The 17,940-nt window shown below is 42.0% G+C and overlaps 1 protein-coding gene across 1 annotated transcript in view; it reads right to left on the bottom strand.

The window, feature by feature from the left end:
* CD2AP (CD2 associated protein) overlaps nt 1-17,940 on the bottom strand; it is a 95,262-nt gene that overhangs the window by 24,135 nt on the left and 53,187 nt on the right. The window contains exons 8-9 of the mRNA XM_019538096.1: nt 11,267-11,361; nt 6,078-6,182 (exon numbers count right to left, since the gene is read on the bottom strand). Of these exons, the coding sequence (XP_019393641.1) occupies nt 6,078-6,182; nt 11,267-11,361 (200 nt within the window). The remainder of the gene's footprint in view (nt 1-6,077; nt 6,183-11,266; nt 11,362-17,940) is intronic.

Genomic DNA, 17,940 nt, shown 5'->3' on the forward strand with positions numbered 1-17,940 from the left:
GGAGGTGGTTCAAGCACCCACTTTGAACGCCTTCAAGACACATTTGGATGTTTATCTTGCTGGGATCCTATGATCCCTGCTGACTTCCTGCCCCTGGGGCAGGGGGCTGGACTCAATGATCCTCCCCAGCCCAAATGTCTATGAAATCTATTAAATCTTTCTAACTATTCCACAAAGAAAAATGGGTTAAAGTTACCACGGATGCCCTTGATCATTAAAGCTGCACAACAAAAGATGGACTTCTGAACCAATCCACATTAAAGACCACAGCATGTGTGTACAGCAGTCTGTAGGAGGACTGAAACAAATCTGATTCAAAATGATTCCACCTTCTACATATGACGGGTAGGATCTAGGCCATCAGTCAGCAATCTTGATGCTCATATTCTAAACAATACAACATTCCATTTTTCCACACTGGTTTCAGTATTTTTAAAACTGGATCTAAAAATATAAAGTAATTTCACAGTACGGAATCAATACTGAAAGGTGTTTCTTGGTTAAAGATTTTCTGATAGTTTCTATAAGCACTGACAGATGTGGAAAACAAACAAAAAAAACCCTTTAAAATCCCCCAATGCTGTACCAGAAAAGGAAGCATGTTAGTTCAACCCAGTTCTCCAGATCAGACTAACACAATGCCTCTTCTGGGCATGTGCTGCACGGAGTGCAGGGTTGTGCAAACTGAATTCCTCCCCCCCCCCCACCCCACACACACCTGTTAGCAACCTATTAGTTCAGGAAACAGGATGAGTTACAAATATTTACATCACCTGTAAACATGACAATGAGGTTCAGTAGTAGAGGTAAAAGCTGATCTGAGTGCAAGCATTTTTCACATACATTAGATAGCCTATTGAAACTCAATCAGTCAGTAACAGGATTGCAGCAAAAGTGCATCATTCCAATTAAATTTGGCAATATTACTAAAGTCCGGTATTTGAAAATGTTGCTAAAAACAAAGACCAGGAGAGTTGACCAATTATTTTTATTATAGCTTGTATTTACTTCGACAAGGAACCCGAGTGGTGATATTCTGGGATAAGGACCTTAGAATCACCTTCTAAGAATTAACACAAGCAGCTTCCATATTTTTAAGTTGATCTATGGCATATGTAATATTTTGCTACCTACACTAATGTACCTGTCAGAGCCAAAGCACTACATCAAGAATAGAAGTGCAGAGGCTTGAGAAGACCAGCAACAGAAGTTAACAGTTACCAGATGATAACAATATGTAAAATTTTAAAAAACTTTCAAGTTACCACACAACTATAGTGCTATGGCCCTATGCAATAAAGATGCAGTTAACCTGTTAATCATGCCATAAACAGTAACCCTACCGCACGTTCAGGCAATTAGTGGCTCAACAAAATGGAAAAATCAGTCACAAAACCATTATACATTTTGTGGAATATGTTTATGGCTGGTTTCCATCATGCCTTAAATTGAATGCGTGACAACGGAGCCCAGCCATGCAGCCAGCAAGCTGCATGGCAGGACTTGGTTGACAGCTCTTTGTGTGTCTAGAGGCTGCCAAGTCCCTGTTGCAACCCTCCACAAGGCTGCACCCCTTTTTCAGGGTGTTGAGTGGAGAGAAACTTGTTAGCTGGGCTGGGGTGCTGGGTCCTGGGGAGCTGCAGGGCTCCCTGCAACCCGACATGGAATACGATGGCCTTCATCTCTCTTCAAAAGGTAAGAGTCTGTTCTCTTACAGGTTGGCTGACCTCCTATACAGAGCTTTAAACTAGGTTCGTCGCGGAATGGGGACGCACACAGTGAGAACTTACAATCAAAGAACCACGAGCCATATGCTAGAACAGCCCACGTAAGTACTAAGAGGCCCAATGGGCATCAGGACAGGGGGCACCAAGGGCACCCATCGGGGGCTCAAATGTCTCTACGCTAATGCTAGGAACATGGGAAATAAGCAGGAGGAACTTGCAGTCCTGCTTGCAAAAGAAGTTCACTTTAGTTGGGCTAAATGAAACCTCGTGGGACACTACCCATGATCGAACAGTAAGCATTGACGGCTATATGCTGTACAGATGAGATGGAGTAGGGAGAAAAGGGGGAAGTTTCATAGTTGGTCGGGTCAGAAGGGACCAGAGCACATCCTCAAGTCCGACCCCTGCCACAGGCAGAAAAGAGTACTGGGGTCAGACGACCCCGGCAAGGTGCACATCTAGCCTCCTCTTAAAGAGCCCCAGACTAGAAGCGAGCACCACTTCTCTTGGAAGTTGGTTCCAGATCCTAGCCACCCTGACTGTGATGTAGCGCCTCCTGATATCCAGCCCAAATCTGCTCTCTGTCACCTTATGGCCGTTGTTCCTTGTTACTCCCAGTAGTGCGGGAGGGAATAGAGACTCTCCCATTGCTTGCTGGTCTCCCTGGGCCAGTTTATAGACAGCCACCAGATCCACTCTCGGCCTTCTCTTGTGGAGGCTGAACAGGTTCAGGTCCTGTAGCACCTCCTCATAGGACCTGCCCTGCTGCCCCCTGATCATGTGAGTGGCCTCCTCTGGACCCTCTCCATCCTGTCCACATCCCTCCTGAAGTGGGGCGCCCAGAACTGGACGCAGTACTCCAGCTGCGCCCTGACCAGTGCCGCACAGAGGGGGAGGATCACCTCTTTGGACCTGCTCGTGATGCAACTGTGGATGTATGACAAGGTGCGGTTCGCCTTTCTGATTGCTTCCCTACACTGCTGGCCCACGTTTATCTTGGCATCAATGATGATTCAAGATCCTTTTCTGCCTCTGTGCTAGTGAGAGGGGAGTTCCCCAGCCTGTAGGTCTGCTGCTGGTTCTCTCCCCAGTGCAGCTCTGTACACTCGTTAGTGTTGAAACTCATCCTGTTCTCATCCACCCACCTCTGTAAGATCTGATTGCAGCTTGTCCCTCCCCTCTAGCATGCCCACTTCCCCCCACATCTTAGTGTCATCTGCAAATTTAAACAGGGTGCTTTTTAACCCCTTGTCCAAGTCGCTGATGAAGATGTTGAACAGCGCAGGCCCGAGGACCGAGCCCGGGGGACCACACTGCCCACACTGTGGCTCTCTACATGAAGGAGCAACATCTTCCATAATCAAGATGGGATCAGAGGAGGGGCAAACTGAAGTATTGTGGGTCAGAATGCAAAGCCACATTTTTTGCTTCTGTATTCCTGAACACAGATCAGGACAAATCTCCCGACTGGATCAGAAACAGGTACATAAGGGACACCAGCCCACCAACTGTTAGCACCAACTTGGTGAAGAGACACTTGGAAGGACTGGATGCGTTTAAGTCAGCACGCCCGCATGCTCTTCATTCAAGGGTGCTGAAGGAATTGGCAGTGTCATAGCAGAGCTGCTGGCACAGCTGTTTGAACACTCCTGGCACTCAGGTCAGGTCCCAGAGAACTGGAAAAGGGCCAATGTGGTCCCTATTTTCAAAGAGGGGAGGAAGGAGGATCTGAGTAACTACAGACCTGTTAGTCTCACCTCTATCCTTGGGAAAACCTTTGAAAAAATTATTAAGGATCATATTTGTGGGAATGCAGCTTGAAAAATAATGCTGAAGGGCAACCAGCACAGATTCATAGCAGGTAGGTCCTGCATGTCTAACTTCGTTTCTTTTTATGACCAGGTCACAAAATGCTTAGACACAGGAGTTAAGGTAGATGTCATTTACTTGGATTTTAAGAAGGCCTTTGATATAGCATCTCATTTTATTCTCATAAATAAGCTGAGCTGCTACGACATAGATGATTACATGGTCAGGTGGGTGGCAAATTGGCTTGGGGGTCGCACCGAGTGTGGTGGTGGACGGGTTGGTATCATTCTGGGAAGATATGGGCAGTGGAGTCCCACAAGGCTCGATCCTTGGACCTGTGCCTTTCAGTGGCCTGGATGAGGGTGTGGAGAGCACTCTGTCTAAATTTGCAAATGATTCCAAATTACGGGGTAAGGTTAACATACTTGGGGGTATGGGGACCCAAACATCTAGGAAGCTATGAAAAGTTTCCCAACCTGGGGCTCCCCAGCCCAGCTGAACACAGTTCTCCGACATCCCCAGCCCATAACAACTCAGAATCAGGGAACCTTCTCTCCGATCCCGGTATCTCAGAATACCTGTATAGTAAAAAACGTGTGCATGGCTGGCCTTCACATGCAGATTTCTAACATTCCAGCGCATAGGTCTGGAACGGGCTCTGGTGTGGTCCCAGGGCTAAGACCAATAATCAGCTGATTTCCAGTCCCAAACCCAGATTGCAATGACATCTCAAACTCCAGTGCAGTCCTGGGGCTGGGAACAAAAAAAAAAATCAGCTGGCTGTCCATGCACGATTCAGGACTATACCAGTTCCGCAGTCACCTGGCTTTCAACTTAGTGATGCACAGGGAGTTTAGGATCATGATCCCTGATCTTAAAATCATGTGTTCTGACATCTGCAATTGCTGGGTTCAGTACCTGTTGCACTATTAAATGAATGTGTCCCTCCACTTTTGTTCAACCAAAGTTCTTTTGGATTTGCATGAGTGTGTTACTTACAGAAAAAAGAAAAAAAAATAGGCCTGAGATGTCTGCCCATTTTCCTTTTCAAGAAAAAATGGGTCAGTTAAATATGTCACCTAAGAATATGCCTAATTTCATCCTATTTACTCCTATTTGCCAGAGACTGGAAATAAGTAAGATTCTGCCCCCAAAGCCTACAACAGAAAAGCAGGGCTGGCATCACCATACTGGTTTCGTATTTCTGTAAGCACAGAAAAAGTCCAAGTCTAATGGTTCTGCATCAGAAATACCTACCTATTTATTTTGACATTGAATAACCCTAAGTTTATACTCGTATGTGAAATATTTCTATATAAATCCATACCTGCTTCCAGTACTCAAGTAATGTGTGGGGTTGTGTACATGCATTCAAATGATCTGGGAGAATTCTCCCAGGCGAGTTTTGTTGGTAGAACAATTTACCCAGAGATGCCTGGACATACATTTGAATGCTAAGCCTCTGAAAGGCAGAGCGCTTGCAGTGCTGCTGCTATGCAACCAGGGGGGCCATGCATGCACATCTCAGTGCGTCTGGCAGGTTCCCTTAGTCTGCCTGAGACAGATGACAGCAGTGTACAGGGCACCCTAACTGGCTGACCCAGACTGCTTCGAGCCAGCTTGCATTTTCCTGTTTCATAATGCAGGGATTGTGAAGGGGTGTGCTCTGCTTCCTGCTTGGCTGGAGCAGCAAAGTCCAGGAAACAACACTCTGTCTCCTGGAGTGGGTGCAGGGGTGGGGGAAAAGGAGAGTAGAGTAAAACACCCTGGGATGCTAGAAAATTGCATTGTGGCTTCTTTCAGAAGAAAATGTATATGGGCATTCGCTCTCCCAGAAGAAACTCTCTTAGGAGTGATTTAGGTTATTTTTTTTCCTAGAGCAGCCCTTTTTGCTTTGGGAGAAAAAGCCTGAATGTCTGCATACTCATGGTTTGCACTGGGAGAGCAGCAACACTCCCAGGGGAAAGAGAATGTCTGTACATGGCCTGGGAAAACAACAACTGAGCATGGTGCAACTACTGCATTGTCTCAGACATGGTGCTAACTCCACAACTTGATCATCCGATCCCTGCAGACTTTGTGCCTCTGGCAGGGGGGCTGGACTCGATCTCCCAGGGTCCCTTCCAACCCCCTAACGTCTATGAAACTACGAAAATGGGACAAGAAATAACAGTACAGGAAAGCTTCTTCCTTTTGAAGATCATAGTTGCCCATATTAAGCAGATCAAGTAAATCTGAGCACCACATTTCACTTGAAAGACTAAACGGAGATCTAGAAGTGTTCAAGGATTACATATTTTACAATGAAGTTTTTTACCTAATACTGCCCTCCTTTAATTAAAGTTAAGGGGAAGCTTGGAAGCTTAATTGAAGATATGGCAAAAATGGCACCACAGTATTTACATTATGAAGTGATGAACTATATCAGGTATATTTCTACTGTATCTATGTCTGGCAAATGATTACATGATAAGAGGTGAAGGGATAAGGAAGGGAAAGGAGGTGAAGAATGAGGATAATACAAAAAACCCCCAAACTTACAGGGAAGTCCTTATCAGACTCTAGTATTTGAACAGCAAAGTTGTCTGGGAAGACTCCTTCTTTACCGTTAAGTTCTCCTCTCCACCATCCTGATTCTCCAGTATTCTAAAAAAAAAAAAACCATACAAGAATATCATTTTTATTTGGACAGTGTTATTCAACGTCTACTCATTTTATGGAACAAACTGAGCTACATAAAAGACCCATGCATAAATATTTATTATACTGGTATGAAATCCAATTGCTGTTATAAACATTAACTAATGCTTTAGCTAAATTTCAAAGGAAGAATTATCTGGTTTCAATAATTAAAATTTACTTGGGAAAACTGAGAGTGGCGAAAGCTTTGACAGACTGGAAGAAAAAAAAAAGGTATGGCTTACTATCCAACTTCAGTTTTTTAAAAAGTTGCAGTCTAGTGTATGAGTATATACTTGGAAGGGAAGAGTGAACAGAAATAAAAAGGAAATTCATGTATAAAGCACAGACTCGACATATACAACTGCACTGAAAATTCCCATCCTCAGACTGGTTGACAATTCATTGCATTTAGTAGAGAAACATGGGTAGGTAGACAGATAAATGCATTTGTTCCATTAAGGTGAAAGTCACAAAAACACATCTGACAGACTATGGTAGGGGTGGGCAAAATGTGACCCGTGGGCTGGATGTGGCCTGCCAGGCTATTCTATCCAGCCCGTGGGGCCCCTAGAAAATTTAAAAAATTAATATTTACCTGCCCTGGGCTGCCTGTCATTCAGCCCTCAATGGCTTGCCAAAACTCAGTAAGCAGCCCTCTGCCCAAAATACTTGCCCACCCCTGGACTACGGCCTCAATTTATCAAACCTGATCTGTAAGATATTGCTAAGGCTTGCTGCACGTAAATTGAGTTATTTGGTTTAGTGACTTTATTTAATATACCACACCAAGTTAGAAGGGTCACCACTCCATACAAGTTAAATAAACTACTACTGAAATGTCTTTGTATTAACAGGAACACTTGGCTCATTCTAGCAATAGAAGCTTAGGGCCTGGCAGGGAAATCAAATATAAAACACAAAATTCACAACCACACTGAACTAAAGGAAGCAGCAATACAAAAAACAAAATAAAATAAATCCAGGTGACTACTCTTTAAGCATGCATAAGTTATATACACATAAATAACTCTATTTAGCTTTCTAATTGCATCAATCTTAAACTGAGTATTTTGAAGGCTAGAGGTTAGCTATAATCTACACAAAGAGCTATTCTAAGCACCTAAATTAGTAACTTCTGTCAACTCATAAAATTTAACACAGTATTTTAAAATTGGAGTGAAAAAAGAGTAAGAAAGAAAAAACAAGACAGTGAAAACCATATGATAACGATGAGAAGTTTGGAACTAAAGAAAAGTAAACAGAAAGAGTTAAGATGTTAGAGATTTAATCATATATTTTTTCATTTAATCTTGTATTCATCTAAAAACATTGCCAACCTAATTTATATTTTTATCTTCCAACAGAATTAAGAACTTTTTAATTTGAACATTATTTTCCACACTGTAAGGAGGTAGTCTTGGCACAGACAGACATGCTTCCTCTGGCAGCTAAGCAACCATCGTCTATGTAGCAATTTAAAAATTATATTATGATATGAGCTGCTTCCGGAAGCTGGGAGAAACCTACTAATTTTTTTTTTTGCACAGTTTCCAGTTTTAGGCCTCCGAGAAAATATCTTCCGCCTCATATCCAAATGACAGTTCACTTTTTCCCTGTTCATAGCTCTACTGAAAGATTTTTCCAGGAAAAAAAATTACAGAATATGTATTACCTACAGCACAAACCATGTTACTTGATAGACTCGTGCATTTCATAACAGATGTTTTGATACTGCAGTCAGTTAAAAGGCCAGAGAATATTTTATGTGCACCTTTCATACAGTGCCCATGCTATTTCCAGGAGGAAAAAGGAATCAAAACTTGTGCCTCTAAACCAATATGGCTACAACCTGGATATCAATACGTTTTCCAGGTATTTTAATATCTCTCTCTGTCTTTTTTAATCAAAGACCCCTGGCATGTTACAGTTGTCGCACAATTAATATATTAATCACACAAACTGTAACATGCCACATGTTCAGTTTATTGTGCCATAAAATAGCAAACAAGGCAGAAAGGAAAGATGTTCCACATTTTATATAGAACGTCTCTGTTGCTGGTTTATATGGTGCTTTAACTTGAACATGTGGCATGTTAAGCTTTGCTATGCAGCTGTGCCTGTAGGACTTCAAAAGGGGACAGGAGATGATGAGCTTTCCCCACACTAGCGCAATTGCAGCTTAACTGTGCTGTCCCATGTGCAGAGCAGCATGGTGGGGCTTTTAAAAGGTGCTGGACCACGAGGAGTTGATGGGCTCCCATCACTGTGGCACCATGCAATACAGCCATGCACCAGGCTACATGGCAGGGCTTCAAACTTGCCAGTGAACATGGATCAGGATCCCAGGCACTCACAAGTTCAAACAACACTGGATAGGGAGGAGGGGTGGCAGCACTGGGGACTAGTACATGAATGTCAGGGTATGTAGGCAGTCAGGACTCGGGGACATTGCACACCAATCACACAACTGGGATCCAATGAATTTTATCCCAGATCCCCAAAATTTTGAATCCTGCTATGCGTGGCTGACGTGGCACGATATGTGCTTTTTTGGGATCCAGGATAAAATTCATCAGATCTCTACTGCATAATTAACTTAATGTCTACACCTGGCAGGTATCAACTGACACTGGCAAGATGTACAAATCTACTGCACTTTTTCCCCTTCCCCCCCTTAACTTCCTTTGTGTAGTTCATGCTATCTTGAGTTTATTCTTTTGTTTTCTTAATGCCAGGAACTGCATAAAGAAACTGCAAACTGATAAAATGATGGTCTTTGTGACACAAAGGGCCCCAAGCCCACTTCTGGAACTGAACAAGTACAATCACGGGCACCAATCTGATTAAAGAACCAAAATCAAAAAGGAAGCCACTTTGTACACACACTGAATAGGATGAAGGAAGGGGCATAACAGTTCCAAATAAGAGCACAATGAAGTGAGTACAATTTTAAAACCTTGTTATGTCTTAATTGAATCTCTTAAGCATCTCTCAAAGAAACTGTAGGCCTGACATACGAAACAAAAGGCATCCATCTTTACAAATCTGACACAGAAGCACTGACATATGGGGCAATCACAGTAGATTTTCAACAGTACAGGTTTTCTTTATTAAAAGGTGACGTATTTTATCTAGTGCAAACAAAATTTCATCTACTCTGGTAATTAACTTCTTAAAATGTACAGCAATAGTGGTATGTGAGGTTCTAAAAGGCTCAGAAATTAGGTGTATCCCGATTAAGTTGCTAACTTATAACCACTTGCTTCATTTGGAAAATAAACATGGGTAGACTGAAAAATAATAGAAAGGTTATTTAAGTGCAACCTTTAAAATGTCACAAGACTTGCCAAAGCATTAAGGAAGAGCAAAAACTAGACTGAGTTATAGTCATTGTGACAGGTGTTTTAGGAAATCTAGACTTGGGAAGCAGTGCAGGGAAAAGGGCTGGACTAGGACTCAGAAGACTGGGTAGAAGGCGTCTATTTCTGGGTCCACTCCAGACCTGCTTTTATTTATCCAAGGCCAGACAACATCAGTCTCACCTTTTTTCCATCTTATCCGCTTGAACAGCAAACTCTTTGGGGAAAGGACCTCTTAGAAGATATCAGTTAAGTGCCTGCTACAATTTATTTCTATGCTATATGGTAATGAAAGAAAATCATAGAGATAGCTATATTGATTTTTTCATTAAAGACCTGTCAGTCTCTCTTGAACTAGGAACAGACATTTCATTTGTCCACCCCTAAACGTGGCTGTGTTTGTCCGAGAACAGAAACATTCCAGATTAGTGTGCGCACACAGCGACTTTCTATTTGGGGTCTAGTGAGCAGCTGAATGCACTGCTGCTTTTATGCCATTGATTCAATGATGTAATCCTGGGATACCTGTTCAGACATATTTTGCAATGTCCCAGAATAAACCAACCCAATAAACCATACATTATCACCAGGACAATGGATATGGCCATCCAAACTACTTCACTTTTTCACAGAATAAGATGCATTATCCTGGGAAAAGTGCAGTATCTGTCTGTAGCCTGACATAAACTTTGAAAATCCTTTTAAGGAAAGGATATTTCTCTGTCAATGTCAAATATTAACATGAAATCTGGATTATTAAAAGAGTTAGTATGCGTCATATTTTTCACTTAAGAGAAAATCCTCCAATATCTCAGCTAGTAAAATGTGGCTAAAAAGAGGGAAATTATGTAAGTGAAGACAATTAAACACAAACAAATGAATTTCAGCCCTTGCTTAAGAGGATTTATCTTCTTTGTTACAATAAAACATGCAAAACAAAACAGGGGTGTAACTGGTACACTTTAACCTTAGCAAGACGTTTTTCATCTCACACAAATATCAAACAATTAGGCTAATAAATCTTATTCCTTGGGTAAACAAAGCTTGTCCACCATAAGCCATATTGGTTAAATAAAATATTCTCAGATCCCAAACGTTTTCCAATACACTTGGAGCTAAGCGAAGATGAATACCAAGAAAGGAAGTATAATATTTTTAAATCAAAATATTACATTCCAATAGCTGAGTGTAATATTAAGTTATTTCATTTAAAAAGAAGCTCACTAGGACAAATGCCCCCACCCTCCCCGCTTTCTTAGCTTTTTTCTCCCTCAAAAAAATTATGAGGGAAACACTTGCCAAAATGAAAATTGGACCCCCCACACCAAAAAAAAAATTGTAGTATTTTTCTGCTTTTATAACCTTTAGCAGGTTTCCCATGTTTTACTCTTTTAAAGGAGAATCCATTTGTTGATCCATTTTTTTAAGTTTGTTCACAACCCTTTCATATACTCTTGCAACCCACTTTTGGGTCGTGACCTATGGGTTGAAAAACAATGCTTTAGCACACCATTGTAAGGATAACCAAGGATACCTCTCAGCATAGGCTCCGGTCTTTTCAAATAAAACCAATCAGCAGCAGCACGTTAAACAAGACATATTAGTCAGAACAGATCTGGAAATTAAGAGACCTTCCTGTGCTAATATTAATTACTTCAACTACACAGATAAAAACTGTGAAAGCCTTACCTTACTTACTATTTGGATAACCTCTCCTTCTTTAAAAGTAAGTTCATCTTCATTTAAACCTTCATAGGCACATATTGCCCTGCAATATTCCTTGGCTGAAACAAAAATAGTACTATGATTACATTAGTGTAGCGTTCAAACCTTCTTCGTGAAAAAGTTTATGTTAGCAGTTTGTCTAAAAAGACAGCTCAGAAAAGTGTCAAGTGCTATTACAATCATACTCTGCTCTAGTATAGCTGCCATCTCTGGAATACTTTACAAGTGTTCAGCATGGCATTCGTGGTAGGGATGTGAAAGGTTAAACGTTTAAATGATAAGTATATTTATGATGGTAATGCATTACCGATGAACATTTAACATGGGAAACAGCCTGGCGGGGAAGGTTTGTGGTGTGGTGCTTCAGGAACAGGAAGGGATCAGGGCAGGCAGGCAGGAGGAGAAGTAAGGAGGGTGAGGGAAGGGCAAGGGGGTGGCGGGGGGGACACACGACTAGTACCCACAGCTAGTTAGCTCCCTCCCTCTCAGTGCTCCGGTAGCTGCAGCAGGCTGGGAAAGCCCTTTGTCTGCTGCTGCCACCCGTGGCTTCCACGTGGGCCGTGCTGCCTGGCAGGCTTGCCACCCTGCGGAGCAGCTCCCAGCAACATCCGTCTCTGAGTGGGTCAGCGGACAACCCCTGGGTCTCCACGCTACTACAGGCAGGCGGCTGTAGCCCTTCCCCTACAGCAGAGCAGGGCAGGCTCCAGTCCAGGGATCCACCCCCCAAAACCAGGAATAGGTATGGGTTAGTGGTTAACCATTTAACCTTCGCTAATTATATTGGTTAAGTGGATAATTTTTAAATTATATTTACTTCCTGAATTCATACTACTAATTTTTTATTTATATATATGTGTGTGCATATATAATGTGTGTACACACACTTTTTAAATTTTTATTTATATATATTTTATATATATGTAAAAATTAAAATGTGTATACACATAAAAGTGTGTGTGTGCATGCACACGTGCGTATATACACACACACACTATATATGCATGCACACACACACATTTATATAAACATATATACACTACACCATAAATAGATGAAACAACTGTACTGACAGCAAAGGATGCAGATATAAACTGACATCACGCGACAGCTACATCTCCAGGATTCTGCAGCGAAACAACTGTAGCACAAACATTCCAACTCTTGAATGAAGCAGGCATAAAATCAGTGTAATTTTAACTAATATTTATTGTTACAGGATCATTAAGATGTAAGTTACAGCCTAACAGTAATGCCTCCTAAGCAGGCATTCCCCAGGTCTGGCCTTTTAAGATGGGTAAAATGTGTATTTGCTCACAGCCTAAATCTATCATACTATTACAGTAGTTTTCAACTGGTATGCTAGAGAAATGGAAAGGTGCTATGAGATCCTTTCAGGGGTGCAGCAGCAGGTGCTGCTGCCACCAACTAAAACTGCTACAGGGAGAAAGCTGTGGTTATAGCATTTTGGGGAAGAGCACACAGGATCAAACTAGGAAGGCCTACAGCAGAACTGAGAGCTCCTGACTGCTTTAAGTTCATCAGACAACCCCAGTGCAAGTAGGGGTGCATGCTCTTGCCATAACCATTCCCTCCCTGTCTGATGCTACACCTGTCTCCAGCAGCAGTCACTCCAGTTAAGAACCACTGCCTCAGCTGAACTCAGTGGTTCTCACCTGAGGGTAACTGAATTCAAAGAAGTTTTGAAGGGGCCTTGACTCTAAAAGATTGAGAGTTACTGTGCTACTGATTCATTTCTTCTGTGCCTATGGGTCACTTTTTTCTAGTCAAGCAGGCAAGTTCTGCATTTCCCTACTTTTGTTTTGTTTTTTCCAGTCTCGTGTCCCAGGGGGAAAAAAGTTTAATTTAATAACTAGAAAGGAAACATCCTTTGTTTAATTAAATCACTTCTAAATACAAAACATTTTTACGAACTTTTTTCTTTATGTATTCAACATTTTAAGGTAGTTTTACTTAGTTAAAATTGTAACACACTAGATTTCTCCATGTAATTGAATTAGATTTCAAACCTAAAAGCAAACTCACACAAATTATGGGTAAAAAAGGTCTAGTAAGTAAGTGGCTCTCTCCATTTTTTAACAAACTGGAACGTGCAAAAATAAGAATTTAAGCTATAATCGATTGCCTGCGTATGTAGTATATCTGTGATTACCAAAACACACCAATCTAGTGTTATGGTTATAGGTAGGTGCAAATCAACACGTCTTCACAGTTGCTGATCAATGAAATATAACCTTTCTTCAGGAAAAAAAGTATAAATACAAATCAAGCTTAAAATTGATTGAAAGCAAGATTTCATCATCCAATTTAACTTATAATTAAAATCAGTTATTTAAAATCAGGGGTCAAAAACCTTTATGGAGTGCTAAAATTAGCATATTTTTCTCAGAAGACAGGCCTCCACTTTGCATGAAGTTGCCACCGCCCCTACTACTGCCATGTTTCAATTCAGCAGCCAAATTTCTGCTACCAATGACTTCAGCCAAAAATTACTTTGTAGGCTCGATCCAGCCCACACGCCATAGGATCAGGTCATGTTATCCAATTTAAAATTATTCTCATTTTAGGATACATTTAACAGTGCTATACTGTCTAATTCAATCAGAGCCATTTTAATACCAGAAAAATTAAATAAACTACAAGAAATTGAGCAAGAAGGTCTTTGCATTCATTCCTTCCACTCCAAAACACCTGAGGAAGGATTTGCATTCAAGTACTTGTGCTTTTGCCCAGATCTGCTACTGGCAGAGATAGTACCGGAGCATTACATGGGTGTTGCAAGTTTCCTTGTAAAGCCTGTGTTCCTCACTTTACTTGCCTCTGGCTTCCCTCAAAAATTAAACTGTAAATTAGTGTCTACAGAGGTGAAACTCCAGGGAAAATACGCATTAGAAAAATAACTGCAAAAAGGGGAGAACCAGGTGGTTCAGAATCACATCCCAAAGAAGCATCAGACAAGGAGTCGGACCTGAGAAGTACATCGTACAAGACAAAGAGTTAGAGACGCTTACTGAACTCCGACAAAATCTGCCTCGTCTGAAAACACATGATATGCAAAACCTGGGACCAATAAGTGACCCCCCTCCAAAGGGGGTAAAAAGGCAAAAATGCCTATGTAAAAAATTTCATTTTGCCATTTTTTTCCAGGCAGGGGGTCAAACAGTCAGAGATTTTTATTATCCAAATGTTTTAGTACTTAAGTTATTTACAGTATATTTACTGCAGGAATTTGTATTTTAACTAGCATTTTACTATGAAAAGACTGTGTTATGTAAACTTAAGCTGCACTTCAAAGACTAAAAAGCACCTACAGATTCAGGACTAAAAGTACAGCAGCAGCAGCCACAGCTGTTGTACTTGAATATGATTATACTGAAAACAAAGTAAAGTTGTGGTTTCTTCTTTAACAAAAGCTGTGTACGTACTTGCACTGAAAGCCAAAACAGACTTCTCAGGAACCAAAATAAACCACTGCTAATCTAAATATTTAAAGGAGACTTGATTTTTTTTTTATTAAGTGATGAACTAAATGCTAAGGCTGCATCCAGATGAGTGTAGATGTGCAGTATGTGGTGCCACAGACCTGCCTGCAGTACCACACATGCAGGCGTTCCCTGCGCTGCTACCTTGCAGCGTGGGGGGCATCTTTTGACCTTGGAAGATCTCAGGGTCAAAAAAAAAACCCAAAAAAACAAAAAAAACACCCCATGCTGAAAAAAGCAGAGCAGTGCACACGGTGGCAGTGCCTGCTGCCTAAAACTGGATCCTGGCCGATCAGAGCCACACTCCAGCTGCCAGCCAGCATTCCTGCCGTGGCCCCCAGGACCCCAGGTAAAGCTGCTGGGGCCAGCACCCTCTAAATACAAATTTTTATCTGGATGCAGGGTGCTGGGAGGTATGCTGTTTGCCTGGAGCCTGTATTCAGGATATCATAGTAGGATTGCCAAAGCTCAACCATCTTTCAAGCCACTACCTTTCCTTGCTTGGCCATGTAGGCACAAACAATATTGACAAGAATTACACTGAGTAGATCGTGGGAAACTCTGAGGCTCTTGGCAAAAGGATTAAGGAACTTGGAGCACAAGTTGTGTTCTCAGCAATCCTCCTAGCAGTAAGTAAAGGGTCCCAGCAGAGACCAGTGTATCATGGAAGTCAGCACATGGCCGAGACCAGAGTGGATGTGAAGGCTTTGGATCCTTGAGAATGGGCAGATGTTTTGTGGAGGGGGACTGCTATCAGAAAACAGGATCCATTTGACCAGAACTGGAAAGAGAATCTTTAGGCATCCTCTGGCCAACCTCATAAGGAGGGTTTTCAGCTAGGTTTCAGGGAAAACAGTAAAACAAAACTCTCCAGCATCAAAGAAAAAAATCCAGACGGGAAAGGACCAGAAGCAGCAGCTCTATTCAGTGAAAGGACCATAGGCCACATGAAACCAATACAGGATGCAAGAGAGAAACAAATAGGTCAAGACACAAAATATGTCCAATACATACATCCAAAGGCAAGAAACATGGGGAACAAACAAGAAAAGCCGGAAGTCGCATGAAAAGAACAACAATCTGATTGTTGTTACAAAGGCTTGATGGGATGACAGCTACAACAGGAACATCGACGCCGAGGGGTATAATCGGTTTCAGAAGGACAGGGTTGGGAGAAAATGTGGTGATGACATCTTATATATCAAAAATACCTTGGTTCCCCAGCTCCAGAGGAAGAAGGTAGTATACTGGAATTTATTTGGACAAAGAGAAAAGGTACAGTAGTGATATAATAGTGGGGCCTGCCAAAGTTACAGACTGCCAAATCAGGAGAGGTGAACAAGGCACTCTGCAAAGAGATGACAAAATTATCTAAAACTTATGTCATGGTAGCTGAACGCAGACTTCAATTTTCCAGATATCTGCTAAAGAAATAATAGAGGCAACATAAAACGTTGAGCAAGTTCCTAACTTACGTGGAACAAAAGTTTCTGTTCCAAAAGCTGTATATATGGCTAGGGGATCATCTATCTTGGATCTTGTCCTAACTAATAAGGGAAGAATTGGTGAAGGATGTGAAGGTGATGGGAAACTTGGAAGGTGGCCCTCACAAGATGATAGAATACATGGTCCTGAGATGGCAAAAATATGATGTCTGCAGAACAAAGACACCGGATTTCGAAAGACAGATTTTAGCCGACTCAGATAGTGGGCACGGTGTCATGGGAAGACAGACTGGAGGATAGAGAGGCCCAGGAGGGCTGGAAACTTCTAAAGGGCACAGTATTGAAAGTCCAACAAGAAGCCATTCTGACAACAGAAGCACAAGAAGAATTGGCTAGACACCAATGTGGGTGCAGAAGGAGATTCTAGGATGCCTCAAAAGCAGAAAGAAAGATGGGCAGGTCACCAAGGAAGTGGACCAGGGAATAGCAAGGACTTGTGGGGACAAAACCAGGGAGACAAAGGTAAAAAAATGAGCTTTTCTTGGTGAGGAAAGTTAAAGACATAAAGAGGTTCTGTAAATATGTTGGCCAGAAAAGAAAGACCAAGGTAGCTGTGAGCCCACTGATAAATAGCTAAAGTGAGCTCTTAAAACAAGATGCAAAGAAGGCAGAGCTACTCAATGCTTATTTTGCCTCAATCTTCCCAAATATTAAGCTTAATCCAGACACCTAATAAAAACTATATGGATAAGGAAAGAGATAAAATGAGGGTTGAAATTACAAAAGAAATAGAGTTTTAATAGGTCTGAATGAATTTAAGTAATCAGGGACTGATGTACTTCATGCCACAGTACTGAAGGACTGGCAGAGAAGATATCCGAACCCTCGATGATAACATTTACAAAGTCCTGGCAGACAGGTGAGGTACTAGAGAATTAGACAAAAGAACAACATACTGCCTCTCTTTAAAGAAAGCAAAATGGAGGACTTCGGGATTACAGATCTGTCAGCCTCATCTCAATATCTGGGAAGTTACTGGCTGACGTAATTTGCAAGCATCTGGAGGAGAAAAGGCTGATCACAAGCAGCGAGCATGGATTTAGTAAGAACAAATCATGCTGAACAAACCTGATCTCCATCTCAAAAGTTATTAGGTGGATAACTGCAGTGGACATTCTGTATCCGGACATCAGTTAGGTTTTGACAAAAGTCCCACGTGACCTCATAAACAAACCAAAGAACTGGGGGCCAGACAAAACTACTAGTAGGTAGAGAGAGAACTGAATCAATATGCACAAGCAGAGGGAAATTATAAACGAACAGATTCATAGTTGGTAGGGTAGGAAGGGACCTGAGCAGATCATGAAGTCTGACCTCCTGCTGTGGCAGGAAAAAGTAGTGGGGTCAAACGACCCCAGCAAGGTGACTGTTTAGCCTCGTCTTCAAGACCCCAAGAGTAGGAGCCAGCACCACTTCTCTTGGAAGTTGGTTCCAGATCCTAGCCACCCTGACCGTGAAGTAGCACCTCCTCATATCTAGCCTAAATCTACCCTCTGACAGCTTGTGCCCGTTATTACTCCTAGTAGTGCTCGGGGGAACAGGGACTCCCCCAACGCCTGCTGGTCCCCTCTGACTAGTTTGTAACAGGCCACTAGATCCCCCCTCAGCCTTCTCTTGTGGAGGCTGAACAGGT

Source organism: Crocodylus porosus, unplaced genomic scaffold, assembly GCF_001723895.1.
Source record: "Crocodylus porosus isolate Cpor-Errol unplaced genomic scaffold, CroPor_comp1, whole genome shotgun sequence".
NCBI lineage: Eukaryota > Metazoa > Chordata > Crocodylia > Crocodylidae > Crocodylus > Crocodylus porosus.